Source organism: Cygnus atratus, chromosome Z (genome assembly GCF_013377495.2).
Source record: "Cygnus atratus isolate AKBS03 ecotype Queensland, Australia chromosome Z, CAtr_DNAZoo_HiC_assembly, whole genome shotgun sequence".
NCBI classification, from domain to species: domain Eukaryota; kingdom Metazoa; phylum Chordata; class Aves; order Anseriformes; family Anatidae; genus Cygnus; species Cygnus atratus.
In genome coordinates, this window is record NC_066396.1 from 28,576,675 (window position 1) to 28,590,619 (window position 13,945).

Genomic DNA, 13,945 nt, shown 5'->3' on the forward strand with positions numbered 1-13,945 from the left:
TATAAACCTGTATCCAAAGTAAATTAAGCGAGCAGGCTAGGCCCATATAATGGTTAGCTGTTGCTGAAAGTGGTGATCCTACCTGCTGCTCAGTGCTGGCACTGAATTTAATATGTCCTTTCAGAAAGTCAGTTTGGTAACCTAAGTAATTAATTTTTTATTTTTATTTTTTATATAGAGTTACTTAACCACTCAAATAATGAGGTCACTCTATGATCAAACACATGAAAATGGGGCAGCTGGGAGTGGGGAATACCAAGAAACATAACCGATCTTGTTGGCAGAAACTGACTATCAATTTAAAAAAAAAAAAGTCAGCTGTGTCATTGTTACAGTACTCTGATATTAGTAGACTAAAAGTTCTCGATATTAGACATTGATAGTTCTCAGAAAGCTGAAGGATATTTCAAGCATTTAGCGTGCAACAATTTTTTCTGTTAAGAACACAGAAATAGAAAATAGCAACGGTTGTTTTTCCAGCCTGTAAAAGCCTGCCATTTGTTCTCTGAGCCCTTACTGTTTTATAAGCCACTTGAGCTGCATTCTCTTGGCTTGTGACATCAGCAGAACCCCTCAAGTGAATTATAACTGTGTTCAGGCCAAAGTAATTGTCTTTTCTGTTGTCTGTTTCATTTGATGCTATGATTGGATACAGAGATAAGCAGAGAGGTCCTAAATTAATATCGAACTAAATAAAAGAAGTGAGAAGATAGTGTTAATAATACTTTTAACACTTGTTTTGCTGTATTCCCATGAATTTTATAAGAATTTTGTTGCAGTCTTATACGTTGAGTTTAGGGAAACATTTTTGAACACACGTGTGTTAATAGAGATGCACAGCTGTCTTCTCTGTCTTTAGTAGTACTGTTCTTGACCACGTTATATAATTTGATGAAAGCAAGTCTGTTGAACTACACTTTTCTCTGGTAGATATTTCCGATAGCCTACCACCTTCTTTATTCTGTGAGTAACATATAAATATGCAGAAATTGACTGAACTGTCAGGATCTTTCTGCTTTTGGGGTGCTTTTTGACGGGTGATTAGAGTAATGTGCCATGTTAAGGGTGATTTAAGCATTTTCTTCTGATGACAGCTTGTGTGTGTGTGTGCATGTGTGTGGTGATTGCCGTAGAATTTCTTTATTACATCTTCAATGCACCTACCTAATGTCACATAGAAATTCTCTTTTCGTTTGTTTTGTTATTAGAGCTATTCTGCTAATTGAAAAGGAGACAGAAAATAGATGTCCACGCCTACAGACTCTGGCGCCATGCCTCATCCTGGTCCTTCCCCTGGACCAGGACCTTCACCTGGACCGATTCTAGGACCTAGCCCAGGACCAGGGCCGTCTCCTGGCTCAGTTCACAGCATGATGGGGCCAAGTCCCGGTCCACCCAGTGTCTCACATCCAATGCCAGCAATGGGACCTACTGATTATCCACAGGAAGGCATGCACCAAATGCATAAGGTAATAGTTCATTACAAGTGAACCTTTTTTTTCTAAGAGTTCTCTCCACTGAATAAAAAAACTACTTCTACTACATTTAGACCTGAATAATTGCTATTACACTTCACTTGTAAAACTGCAGCTACGCTCTTAATTCTGTCTTTGTCACTAAAGGTGATGCATATTCTAGATTAAATACAGCTTGTTTGTTCTTAGTAGACTGTTTTGAAATACAGACTGAGTGGTTTGCAAGTTTTCATTTTTAAACTGTGTGCTTTTCATTAGGTTAGACCTTACTAGGGAAAAAGAAATGGAAGTACAGTATTAAAACCTTATAGCAGATCATTCTAACCAACTTTTATTTTTCTTTATTATCTGTTTCGAAGCATGTTGCTTCTATGTTACATTTTTCTGGGATTTTTTTTGTTTTCCATGAAATTGATTTTTAAACTTTTGTAATACTTTTAAAGGGCTTGTACTTACAAATTTGTTTAGTATTCTGTTTATGAAAAACTTTGTTTTCAAATTATATTACATTATGTTACATCCATCTTAGTAATGAATTTAAAACTGTGTAACGTACAACACGAATAGTTGGATTTAAGTGGTTGTCATACACTTAGAGTTACTTGTGTGTTTAGGCTATCATTAATGTCTTTTGCTTTGAGGACATTATTTGCTTGTCTGTAATTTCCTTTTTGAGACCAGTCTCTTACATACTTCCATTTTTGTTTGGTTGTGAACCAAAGCTTAAGAAATAACAATAATTTCAATTTCACTTATGTTGTTCTCTCAGAAATATGAAGTAACAGCTTAAAGTGCCAAGGTTCTAAAGACATTTTGGTAACTATTGTTGATGCTGTGCAGCATTGTTATAAGCTGTGGTGGGTTGACCTTGGCTGGCTGCCAGGTGCCCACCAAGCTGCTCTATCACTTCCCCTCCTCAGTAAGACAGGGCAGGAGGGGGCAGAAGACACAATGAGAAAGCTCATGGATTGAGAAAAGGACAGGGAGATTGCTGAGCAAATACTGACACAGGCAAAAGAGATGCAACTCAAGATTAATGGAAGTTATTGCCAATTGATAATAAAGTAGAGCAGGGAAAACGGGGAAAAAAACTAAAACAACTAAAACTACCTTCCTTCCACCCCTCCATTCATCCAAGGGTCAACTTCAATCTCAGTTCTTCTGCTTTCTCTCCCTGTGAGTAGTGCAGGGGGCTGATGAGTGAGGCGGTGGTTGAGGTTTGTCCATAGCGCTTTGTCTATGCCACTCCTTAATCCTCACTCTCTTCCCCTACTCCAGTATGGGGCACCTATCACAGGAATACAGTCCTCCCACAGGCTGCAGCTCTTCAGGATCTGCTCCCACATGGCTCCGTACCACGGGGTCCATCCATCCCCCAGGGGCAAACTGCTCCAGCACGGGTCCCCCATGGGCGGCAGCTCCCCCCAGACCCCCTGCTCCTCTCCACAGGCTGCAGCTCCGGCCCGGGCCTGCTCCTGCAGGGGCTCTCCATGGGCCGCAGCCTCCTCCAGGCCACATCCACCTGCTCCACCGGGGGCTCCTCCACGGGCTGCAGCATGGAGATCTGCTCCATGTGGGACCCATGGGCTGCAGGGAGACAGCCTGCTCCACCAGGGGCCTCTCCACAGGCCGCAGGGGAACTGCTGCTGTGTGCCTGGAGCACCTCCTGCCCTCCTGCTGCACTGACCTGGGGGGCTGCAGGGCTGCTGCTCTCATTTTTGCTCAATTCTCTTTCTCATTGATTTTCTGCAGTGAGCCTTTCTCAAATATCTTATCACAGAAATGCAACCAATGTCACTCAGTGGCTTAGCTCTGGCTGGGTTCCCCTTGGAGTCGGCTGGATCTGGCTCTGATCTGACATGAGGCAGCTGCTGGGCTCTGCTCACAGAGGCGACCACTGCAGCCCCCCTGCTGCCAAAAACCTTGCCATGTAAACCCAATGTATAAGCACATAAAAAAGAAATTCAAATAAAAACTAAAAATATTTATCATAAACATATTTTAATTTTCCTCATGAATTGGCAGCTTCTTGTTTTCATTTTCACATATGGATCAGTTTCAGTTGTTAGAACAGTGTCCAGACAACAGGGACATGGCACTACTGTCTTTGCATGAAGAACTGTATTGTTAAAATTTCTAATAGCTCAAAGACAGATGAAGTGAAGGAGGCCATGATCCAACTCACCATTTGTACTGAAGTATTGAAATTGTAATCTCTGAGAGTTCAATACCTTCAGTAACTAAAAATTTTGCATGTGAATCTTGAAGTGTGTAATTTAGCTGTTAGCCAGATTTGTTATCTTCAATTGGCATTTCGTTATTTGTGAGGTCATTTGCAATCCAAGATGCCAGTACTCTGGTGAGTGCTCTAAACACCATAGGCAACCAGGGTTTACATCCTTCAATCTTCTCAGTTCTTTCTTTTTTAAGAGAATGCGTACCTGTAGAAAAAAAGGCCAACGCTAGGAATTTTGCAGTAGAACAGTTTAATACTCCACACATTATGGCTTCAACTGCTATATCCTGTTTCACCCTGTATGTTCTTCAGACGTCTAATGCTATGTCAGCATTAGAAACGAATGAACTAAGTCCTTTCAGAGACTTTAGGAGCATATTACAAGTTCTGTGAACCAATATAGAAGTTCTCCCAGGGAGGCAGCCCACTGAAATGTTTTGAAATAGGTACCATGTCTGTGAAGAGTCCAGATAGCTAATTCAGAGGTGACCAGTCAGTATACTTATAGTAGAATTACTTTCCTTTTTCTATACCTTTATTCTGATAATGGGGCAAAGGCTGTAATTTCAAAAGCCTTTATTTAAGAAGTGAAGTTTAAACAGCCTTGCTGTCTCCTAGTTTGCCACTTTTAAAGTTCCACCATGCCTGTTGGGAGTGTGTGGGGGGTTGAGGTGGGGGGTGAGTGAGACTATACTAAAGAATGGGTCTGTTGAACTGATCCAGCTGGAGGAAAAAAAAGTTTTTTTTTCTTATTTAATTTTTCAGTCTAAATCGGTTTTCTGTCCTGTTTCCCTGTACAACTACAGAAACAGTCTATTACAACAACTAAGGGAGAGGCTGGGGAAGGGTCTGTTGAAGGAATGCTGTGAAAGTGTTCCTCCAGACCATTTTGTATATGTTACTTGAATGATATTCCATGCAGTTAAAGTAACTGATCAGCCACCTGCATGTTCCAGTTTGAACAAGTAAACTTTTTCTTTCTCCTTAGTGTTATTTAAAGCAGTTTGGTTTCTATGTAATGATGTATCATAGCATTTTTGTTCTTTTGTTTTCCTTTTTTTTTTTTTTTCAAAAAGTGTAGTAAAACTGGGAGAGCATGCAAAAAGTGTCCCAGTTATGCAATTGCTTGTGGGATGTACATCCCATATATGCAATGGTATTGTGGTTCCCACTTCTAAATTTAACAGATTAAGTGGTAAAGCATCTTAATTCTATGTTAGATGTTTGACTAGTTTACAGAGCATAGCATGATGCATAAAAATGAAAAGAAATTAAAGTGTGGAAAAGTAGGTAGATATAGAAATGATTGATATAAACTGATATTAGTAAATCATAATTCCTAAAGTTCATTTACTTAACTGCTGTTAATATGAAAGATAAAGACTATATATTCATATAATAATCCAAAAAACCTTCCACAGGAAAATTTACTATTGATTTACATAATTCAGTTTTGACGGAAACAATAAATTGGTTATTTTTCTTACTACTTCCTTAAGTAATCTTTCGACTACCAATGATGTTGCCAAGGAAATCATTACAGGCCTAGGGGGAGCTGCCGCCCGTGGGGGACCTGTGCTGGAGCAGTTTGCTCCTGAGGGATGGACCCCGTGGTAGGGAGCTGTGTGGGAGCAGTTCTTGAAGAGCTGCTGCCTGTGGGCAGCCTCTGCAGGATTGGTTCGGGAAGGACGGCATCCCGTGGGAGGGACCCCACGTGGAGCAGGGGCACAGAGTGACCATGGAGGAGTGGCAGAGACGAAGCATTAGGGACTAACAGTAGCCCCCATTCCGCTGCACTCACTGCTCATGGGGAGGACATAGAAGAGGGTGGATGGCGGAGGGGGGAGGGGAAGTTTTTTTTAGTTTGCTTTTAGTTCTCACTGCTGTAGTCTGTTATCAATAGGCAATAAACTACAACTCTTCCTATGCAGGTTCAGTTTTGCCCATAATGGTAATTGGTGAGTGATCTCCCTGTCTTTATCTCAGTCCATAAGCCTTTCTTCATCATATTTGCTCCTCCAGTTTTGTTGAGGAATGGGAGTGAGAGGGTGGAATGGTAAAGTTTAGCTGTCTATCTCTGTGAAACCATCATATCCACATACAGGCTTTTCTGGAGGCAGAAGATAGGGATAGATGATTTTAGTGTTCCCTGTATTATTTTTGTTGTATGGTCTACATTAGTGAAAAAAGAACATATTGTTTTTGAACTTGAAAAATTAAGAGAGACTTTGTGTGAGATGGTATTCTGGTGATTTATATGGGATTAACAGAACTGTTGGTTAAATCCCTACTGCAAGGGCAACTGCAGTCAGACTGCCTGTCTATCAGTGATGTGGCTGTGTGGTTAGGTGACAACACATTGCTATTTGGTCTATGTAATTTTCGTTGTTAGTGTAGAGGATGCATGGTCTAGAAGAAATCTATTTTGATTCTTAATCTTAGTCTCTGATTTCAAGGCCAATGTTTTATTTGTTTAAAAAGGAGGTAGGAAAAAAAAAAAGAAAAAAGACATCATAATATGCAGTTTATCTGGAAATAGGTCAAATTGTGATGTAACACTCTTTGTGAGAAGACCTTACTGAATGAAGAGTAAAAGCAGTGTAGGTAAAATGTTCCTTTTATTTTAGGCAATACGTAAAGTCTACAAGTTTGCCAGCTTTGCCAGCCATGTAAGTATGAGCTTGCATGTAGCTGAGATTTATCCCTCATTAGGTCTTAAGGAAGCACTGCGTAATATATCTGTCCTGTTCTCTGTACCTGTTCTTACTTACAAGGACAATAATAGTAATATGTACTCAAAGCTGAGTATGTCTCAGCTTCCTATTTCCCATCTGTTGTGTCATATTAAAAGAAAAATAGAACACACCGATGTGACAGTAGTGCTGTATTGCTGGTACAGGTTACATTTTTCATGCCAACAATGTCTTTGTGGAAGACATCTCTAATTTATACAGGACAGAAGAATTCACAGAAATTGCTTTGTGTGGGGGATGTTTTCTGTGATTTTTAACCTGTTACATAGGTTTAAAGTTATCATCTAACTTTGTAACTATATAGTGATTCAAAAAGGTTGTGAAAAATAACCATTTTTTAAGTTATGTTGTCCTTGTCTACTTAGTTTTAGAGTTGTCTTTTTTTTTCCATAGACAGTGGAGGTGCTTCTTGATTAAAAATATTCTTGAAAGCATAAGTCTCTTTGCATTTAATCATTGATCATTGAAATTGTTTTGCCTTGAAAGAAATTTGTGCCATCTTAATTTTTTTAGCTTTGCAATTAAAAACAGATTAGTCAGTTCTATTTTTCCTTATCTGTTTCTAATGAATTTCACTTCTAGTTTTTCACATTATAATTTCTGCAAATAGACAGAAGCAAACCCCATTTTTGCTATACTTATGCTCTCTTCTGTTAGACTAGAAACATTTCAGTTTGCCAGTTGTTATTTATTTATTTTAAAACATATTTTACAAAAACTGTTATTTTCATCAACTCTTCCCACAGAAGTACTTCTCCAATTGACGTTTCTGTGCCTATCCTTCCATTCCTTTTTTTTTTGTTGTTAAATTCTCTTTTTGAAAGGGCAGCTGTAGGCATGTATTTGTCTTCCTTTTCACTGCTGCTCTTCATTAATGCTAGTCCCATTTCCCACCTCCTGTGTGCTAGTACTTCTGATGCTCTGGATGTGTGTGCCATGTCCCATCTTAGGTCCTTTCAAAGCTGCCAACATCAACAGAGGCTTCACTGTTGCCGTCCATTAGTGCAGTGCAGCGACACCCATCCCTGCTGTCACACCACAGAGTATACAGCGACAGCCCTTTGTTCTAGAAAACAGATTCAATTTTGTGCACAGTCTCTTCCTCCTCTTGGAGGCCCTGAAGATTTAGACCTGGGCATATACCCTGATAAAATAGGAGTGGGTCTGGTTTTACAGGTGTTTTGGTTTGTGTAGTACTCAGCTCCTGCGGGCAAAATGTGAACTGAGCATTCTTGTCAGCGTTAGTTGTCTATAAATAGCGGAGAAGGGACAGAGAGAGCTCTTCAGGCTCAGAAAATGGCATTGGGTTTTACTTGGTCAGCACACTGAACCTATTTTTAATGTGTCTATTAAGCTTATCTCTACATTCCCTGCTCCACATCCCAAGTTCATGTAATCAGAAATAGCCTATCAGATAAAAGATTTTTCACAAACGTTTTTGCAAGTCATGACTAAACAATTTGTTGAAACAAAAATCCATTTTACTTCCCCTTTTTTTGGTAAGTTTTCTCTTTTTTTTATCCTTAGTTTCTGGCAAGGAAAATGATGGTGAAATACTTCAATAGTGCTGACTAACCAAAAAAAAAAACCTTTAAATAAAGATAATTTCAATCAAACAAAATTATTTCAATGGAAAATGGAAAAAATATGTGAAGGATTTACAAATAAAAGTTAGAGGTTTTCTCCTTTTTCTGTATAAAAGGATGATGTGTCTTTAATTCTTCTGAATTCATCCATGTGTAACAGATTTATCAAAGAGAAGAAATATTACAGTGTTTTTCTGTAACTTCTATAGTGTGTTTTTTTTCCTGTGACTTCTATAACTTCTCTATAGCTTCTTATGCTTTTTTTAACAACCTGTATTTTCCATTGGAATATTTTTTCCTACCTCCTTAAAAAAAAAAAAAAGGCTTCATCAATATATAGGCGTACATTCAGAGAAAATAGGCTGCAAGGTCTATGTTTATAGTAGGGCTTGCAAGAACAGTATTTAGTGTGTGTACAAGTATGTATTAGAGGGGCATAGTTCCGTATTTCTGTATAGAGAAGGTAAGTGATGCCACCCTTTTCTTTCCTAATACAAAGCTGTGCAGACACTCTTAAGTCAGTAGTTAATAAGCATTAGAGATCTGGTATAATTTTTGCTTTCAGGTAAACTTTCTTAGTTTTCTTAAGAGACATCTTTTCCTGCTTACGTTACTTTTCCTGTGTTTTCATATTCAGAGTTTTGAGGTTTCTATTAGGGAGCAATTTCCAGTGCCCTGCACGCCTTCTGCATATTTTTCTGACCCCAGGCTGTCTTCTCTTCACTGTCTGAGAAGGGCTTTTGGTCCTGTTTTGCATTCTGAGTACCATGGGAACTGTAGTTTTTGAGGAGTGAATGAGGTGACAGTGACTGTAGGAAGCAGAAGTATTCCAGTAGAACTATGTCTTCCCTTCCTTGACTGCCTTAACCTCTTCTTTGTAGGCAAAAATAGGGAACCTCCTGCAATGGTGTATCTTCATGTTTGAAGAGAAACAGTGTTTGGGGCATTCCAGTAGAGACTGAAAGGGCAAAGTTTGGGCTAAAAATAGCTCAGGCCAAGCCACAGGCTGTACTTTAATAAGTTGGTGTGTGTTACACAGCTTTGTAATATGAGACCAATACAGCTCATGTGCTTGTATGTGGATGGTTTGCCTCCCTGGCTTTGCCAAACAGTTCATAAGGAAACAAAAAAACTTGTCAAAAAAGAAACAAAGGGGACAAGCACTCTAGTGGTGCTCTGTGCTTCCTGAAATGTGTGATTCCAGGGGTAAAGGTTCCCATTGTATTTATTTTGAATGTCAGATAAGAGAAGTTTGTACTTTGTATTTATTTAGATTTTAAGTTAAACTCCTTTAGATTTTTATAGTGGATTTATACACTATCTCTGTTTAAATACTTTTTTTTTTTCTCCACAGTCCATTGATGGCTTGCATGAAAAAGGAATGGTTGAAGATGTTCACTGTGGCTCCATGAAGAGTATGCGACCTCCTCACCCTGGGATGGGTCCACCTCAGAGTCCAATGGACCAGCATAGCCAAGGTTTATACATACTGTGCATGCTCTATGGTTTTGGGGCCCCATTATGCCACAAAGAGTCAGTAGTTCTGTGGAACATATTTCTAATTATTTCCATTCAGCTTTGTTTAGAAAAACTAAGCTCATAGCAGAGGGGAAGGTGAATAACATCCTGTCTGGAGTGCTCATCAGTCATCTACTTGAAAAAAACAGATATTTTTGTAACATTCAACTCAGTGGTCTGTGATTGAAACCCTAATGAGTAATGTATCATTTGACCCCCTATCTAGGACCATGAACACTAGAAAGTATTGTTTTTCCATTACACCTCACAGTATTTGTTAAATGAAAATTTACTTCTGCAGTTAGGTATTCTCCATCAGCTAAAACTTTTCCATTGAATTCAGGGGGATGGAAGCATGATGATTTGAGAGCAACGTTTTACCTGACTTTGCATTTACCTGGCTCCGTTTTAGGGCCATTTCTCTTTAATGTTTTCATAAATGACTTGGATGTGGGACTTGAAGGTATACTGAGTAAATTTGTGGATGACGCTAAATTGGGAGGAACTACTGAGTCCCTTGAGGGTTGAGGGGCCTTGCAGAGAGAGCTTGACAAAGCTCAAAGAGAGCTGGACAATCACCAGTCGTATGAAATTTAACGAGCAAATACCAGATTCTGCACCTAGGTAGGGTCAACCTCATCTATACATACAGATGGGGAAGAGAGGCTGGAGAGGAGCCTTGTGTAAAGGATCTCGGGGTTTTGTTCAGCTAGCTGATGACCATGAGTCAACAGCATGCCCTCGCAGCCAGAAGGGCCAACTGTAGCTGCAGTGCATCAGATACAGCACTGCTAGCTGTTTAAGGGAAGGGAAGCCCTGGATATGGGGAAAGCAGACTTCAGGCTGCTCAGGGAACTAGTCAGCAAGGTCCTCTGGGAAACTGCTTTTGAAGGCATTGGCATCCATCAGTGCTGGTCAATCTTTAAGCACTGCCTCCTAAAAGCACAGGATCAGGCAATTCCAAAATATTGGAAGTCAGGCAGGTGGGGCAGAAGGCCGGCCTGGCAGACCAGGGATCTTCTACTGGAGCTTAGGCGAAAAAAGAAAGTATACGGCTGCTGGAAGGAGGGTCAGACGACGTGGAAGGAATACAGGGATGCTGTTTGCATTTGTAGGGAGAAAATTCGTGTGGCCAAAGCCCAACTAGAGTTGAAGCTGGCCATATCTGTGGGAGACAATAAAAAAGGGTTTTTTAGATATGTGAACAGAAAAAGAAGAACCAAAGAAAACATAGGTCCGCTACTTGATAGGGAAGGTCTCCTCACAGACAATGACATAGGCAAAGCAGAGACATTTAATGCCTTCTTCGCCTCTGTCTTCAACACTGATGATGGGCTTCAGGACCCAGGGTGCCCTGAGCTGGAATACCATGACGGTGGGAATGACAAACTCCCAACTGAACCTGAACGTGTGTGGGATTTGCTGCTCCACCTGGATCCATACAATTCCATGGGTCCGGATGGAATTCGTCCCAGGGTGCTTAAAGAGCTGGCTGACATCATCGCAGGACCTCTCTCAATTATTTTTCAATGGTCTTGGGAATCTGGAGAGGTCCCAGTAGACTGGAAGCTGGCAAATGTTGTGCCAATTTTCAAGAAGGGTAAGAAAGAAGACCCTAGCAATCACAGGCCTGTCAGTCTCATGTCAGTGCCTGGTAAAATTATGGAGAAGATGATCCTTGAAGTTATTGAAGCACACCTGGGGGACAGTGCAGTCATTGGTCCCAGCCAACATGGGTTCATGAGGGGTAGGTCCTGCCTAACAAATTTGATTTCCTTTTGCGATAAGATCACCCATCTAGTCGATCAAGGGAAACCAGCTGACATGATGTTTTTGGACTTCAGCAAAGCTTTTGACACGGTTTCCCATAGGATTCTACTGGACAAAATGTCCAGCATACAACTTAACAAAAACATCATACAATGGGTGAGCAATTGGCTGACGGGCAGGGCTCAAAGGGTTGTGGTAAATGGGGCCACGTCTGGCTGGTGGATGGTCACTACTGGGGTCCCTCAAGGCTCCATTTTAGGGCCAGTCCTCTTCAATGTTTTTATAAACGATTTGGATGTAGGACTAGAAGGTGTTTTGAGCAAATTTGCTGACAACACCAAACTTGGAGGAGTTGTGGATTCGGATGAGGGTGGAAAGGCCTTGCAGAGAGACCTGGATAGATTGGAGAGCTGAGCGATCACCAACCACATGAAGTTTAACAAAAGCAAGTGCCGGGTCCTGCACCTGGGATGGGGCAACCCTGGCTATACGTACAGACTGGGCGACGAGACCCTGGAGAGCAGCCCAGCAGAGAGGGATCTGGGGGTTGTGGTCGACAGCAAGTTGAATATGAGCCAGCAGTGTGCCCTGGCAGCCAGGAGGGCCAACCGTATCCTGGGGTGCATCAAGCACGGCATTGCTAGTCGGTCGAGGGAAGTGATTGTCCCACTCTACTCTGCGCTGGTGCGGCCTCACCTCGAGTACTGTGTGCAGTTCTGGGCACCACAGTACAAAAAGGACATTAAACTGTTGGAGAGCCTCCAGAAGAGGGCGGCGAAGATGGTGAAGAGCCTAGAGGGGAAGGCGTATGAGGAGCGGCTGAGGTCACTTGGCCTGTTCAGCCTGGAGAAGAGGAGGCTGAGGGGGGACCTCATCGCAGTCTACAACTTCCTTGCGAGGGGCAGTGGAGAGGCAGGTGACCTATTCTCCGTAATCACCAGTGATAGGACCCGCGGGAACGGTGTTAAGCTGAGGCAGGGGAAGTTTAGGCTGGACATCAGGAAGAGGTTCTTCACCGAGAGGGTGGTTGCACACTGGAACAGGCTCCCCAGTGAAGTAGTCACTGCACCAAGCCTGTCTGAATTTAAGAAGCGTTTGGACTGTGTACTTAGTCACATGGTTTAAACTTTTGGGCAGACCTGTGCAGTGCTAGGAGTTGGACTTGATGATCCTTATGGGTCCCTTCCAACTTGGGATATTCTATGATTATATGATTCTATGATTGTTTTGCTCTGCTCTGGTGCAGCCTCACCTCCAGGACTGTGTGCAGTTTTGGGCATCACAATATAAAAAGGACATAAAAATATTAGAGAGTGTCCAAAGGAGGGCTACAGAGATGGTGAAGGGTCTAGAGGGCAAGAAGAGGAGCAGCTGAGGTCTCTTGGTTTGTTCAGCCCAGAGCAGAGCAGGCTGAGGGGAGGCCTCATGGCGGCCTGCAGCTCCCTCACGAGGGGAGCGGAGGGGCAGGCGCTGAGCTCTGCTCGCTGGGACAGCGACAGGACCCGAGGGAACGGCATGGAGCTGGGACAGGGGAGGGTCAGGCTGGGTGTTAGGGAAAGGTTCTGCACCCAGAGGGTGGTCGGGCACTGGGACAGGCTCTCCAGGGCAGTGGTCACTGCACAGAGCCTCCCAGAGTTCAAGAAGTGTTTGGACAATGCTCTCAGACATACAGTCTGATTTTGGGTGGTCCTTTGGGGACCCAAGAGTTAGACTCGATGATCCTTGTGGGTCCCTTCCAACTCAGGGCATTCTATGATTCTGTATACCTTTTAAAAAGCATGGGGGAAAAAAAAGTATAAAAAATAAATTCTGCATCTCATCAGAAATTATAACAACAAAATTGTGGATATAGAATATGTGCTCATATATGACAGTTATAAATTAGAAATGAATTGGTAAACTGTACATAGAGTTGTAGATATATATAATCTATGTAAATTGAACATGCTGCTGTGAATAACTAATCTTGAAATAAGGACCACTGAACTTAGAGCAAGTCTCAATCAAGAATTTTGGAAGTAGTGATTATTACAGTCTACTAAGATACAATCAACTGACTCTTTGTGGTGAGAGGACATGCTTTGATGAGCAAATCAAAAACATTTCTAACGTAAATCTGCAACAGTTTTGTCATTCTGCTCATAAATTCATATTTGCTGTTTCTATGGCAATTACTGTTCTGAGATTTTTGCCTTTTTTTTTTTTTTACTAATGATAATTACTAAAACAAGATATGCAACTTTATTACTTTGATTATGTTTTTTTTTTCCTTGATTTTCAGTGGCATGGTAGTCACGTGGGAGGAATCTGTTACGATCTGAGACAGATTGACTGAAATAAAAATGTAACATACTGCAACACCGTGGTTTACAAAAACATTGGGCATTAATTTATGGAAAAAAAATCTTAATTGGTATCTGTCTCTTCAGCAGTTACTCCTTTCCACTCTTGCTGCCAAATGGCGGAAAGGGTAACATTCCTGACCATTTGCAGTGACCAGTTTTCTTTTCTTGAACGCATGCACAGTGATGTCCTTGTTTCAGTATTAAAACCTTTCTTTTAATGCTAATGAGTTAAATAGAAAGGGAAGTCCATTGCTCTGACTTC

General features: G+C 41.4%; 1 protein-coding gene across 5 annotated transcripts in view; it reads left to right on the forward strand.

The window, feature by feature from the left end:
• Positions 1 to 13,945, forward strand: part of SMARCA2 (SWI/SNF related, matrix associated, actin dependent regulator of chromatin, subfamily a, member 2) — a 124,659-nt gene that overhangs the window by 8,081 nt on the left and 102,633 nt on the right. For all 5 annotated transcript variants that reach the window (XM_035565860.1, XM_035565859.1, XM_050716493.1 and 2 more), the window contains exons 2-3: positions 1,209 to 1,469; positions 9,405 to 9,528. In XM_035565860.1, coding sequence (XP_035421753.1) covers positions 1,245 to 1,469; positions 9,405 to 9,528 — 349 coding nt within the window. In that variant the 5' untranslated portion in view covers positions 1,209 to 1,244. The remainder of the gene's footprint in view (positions 1 to 1,208; positions 1,470 to 9,404; positions 9,529 to 13,945) is intronic.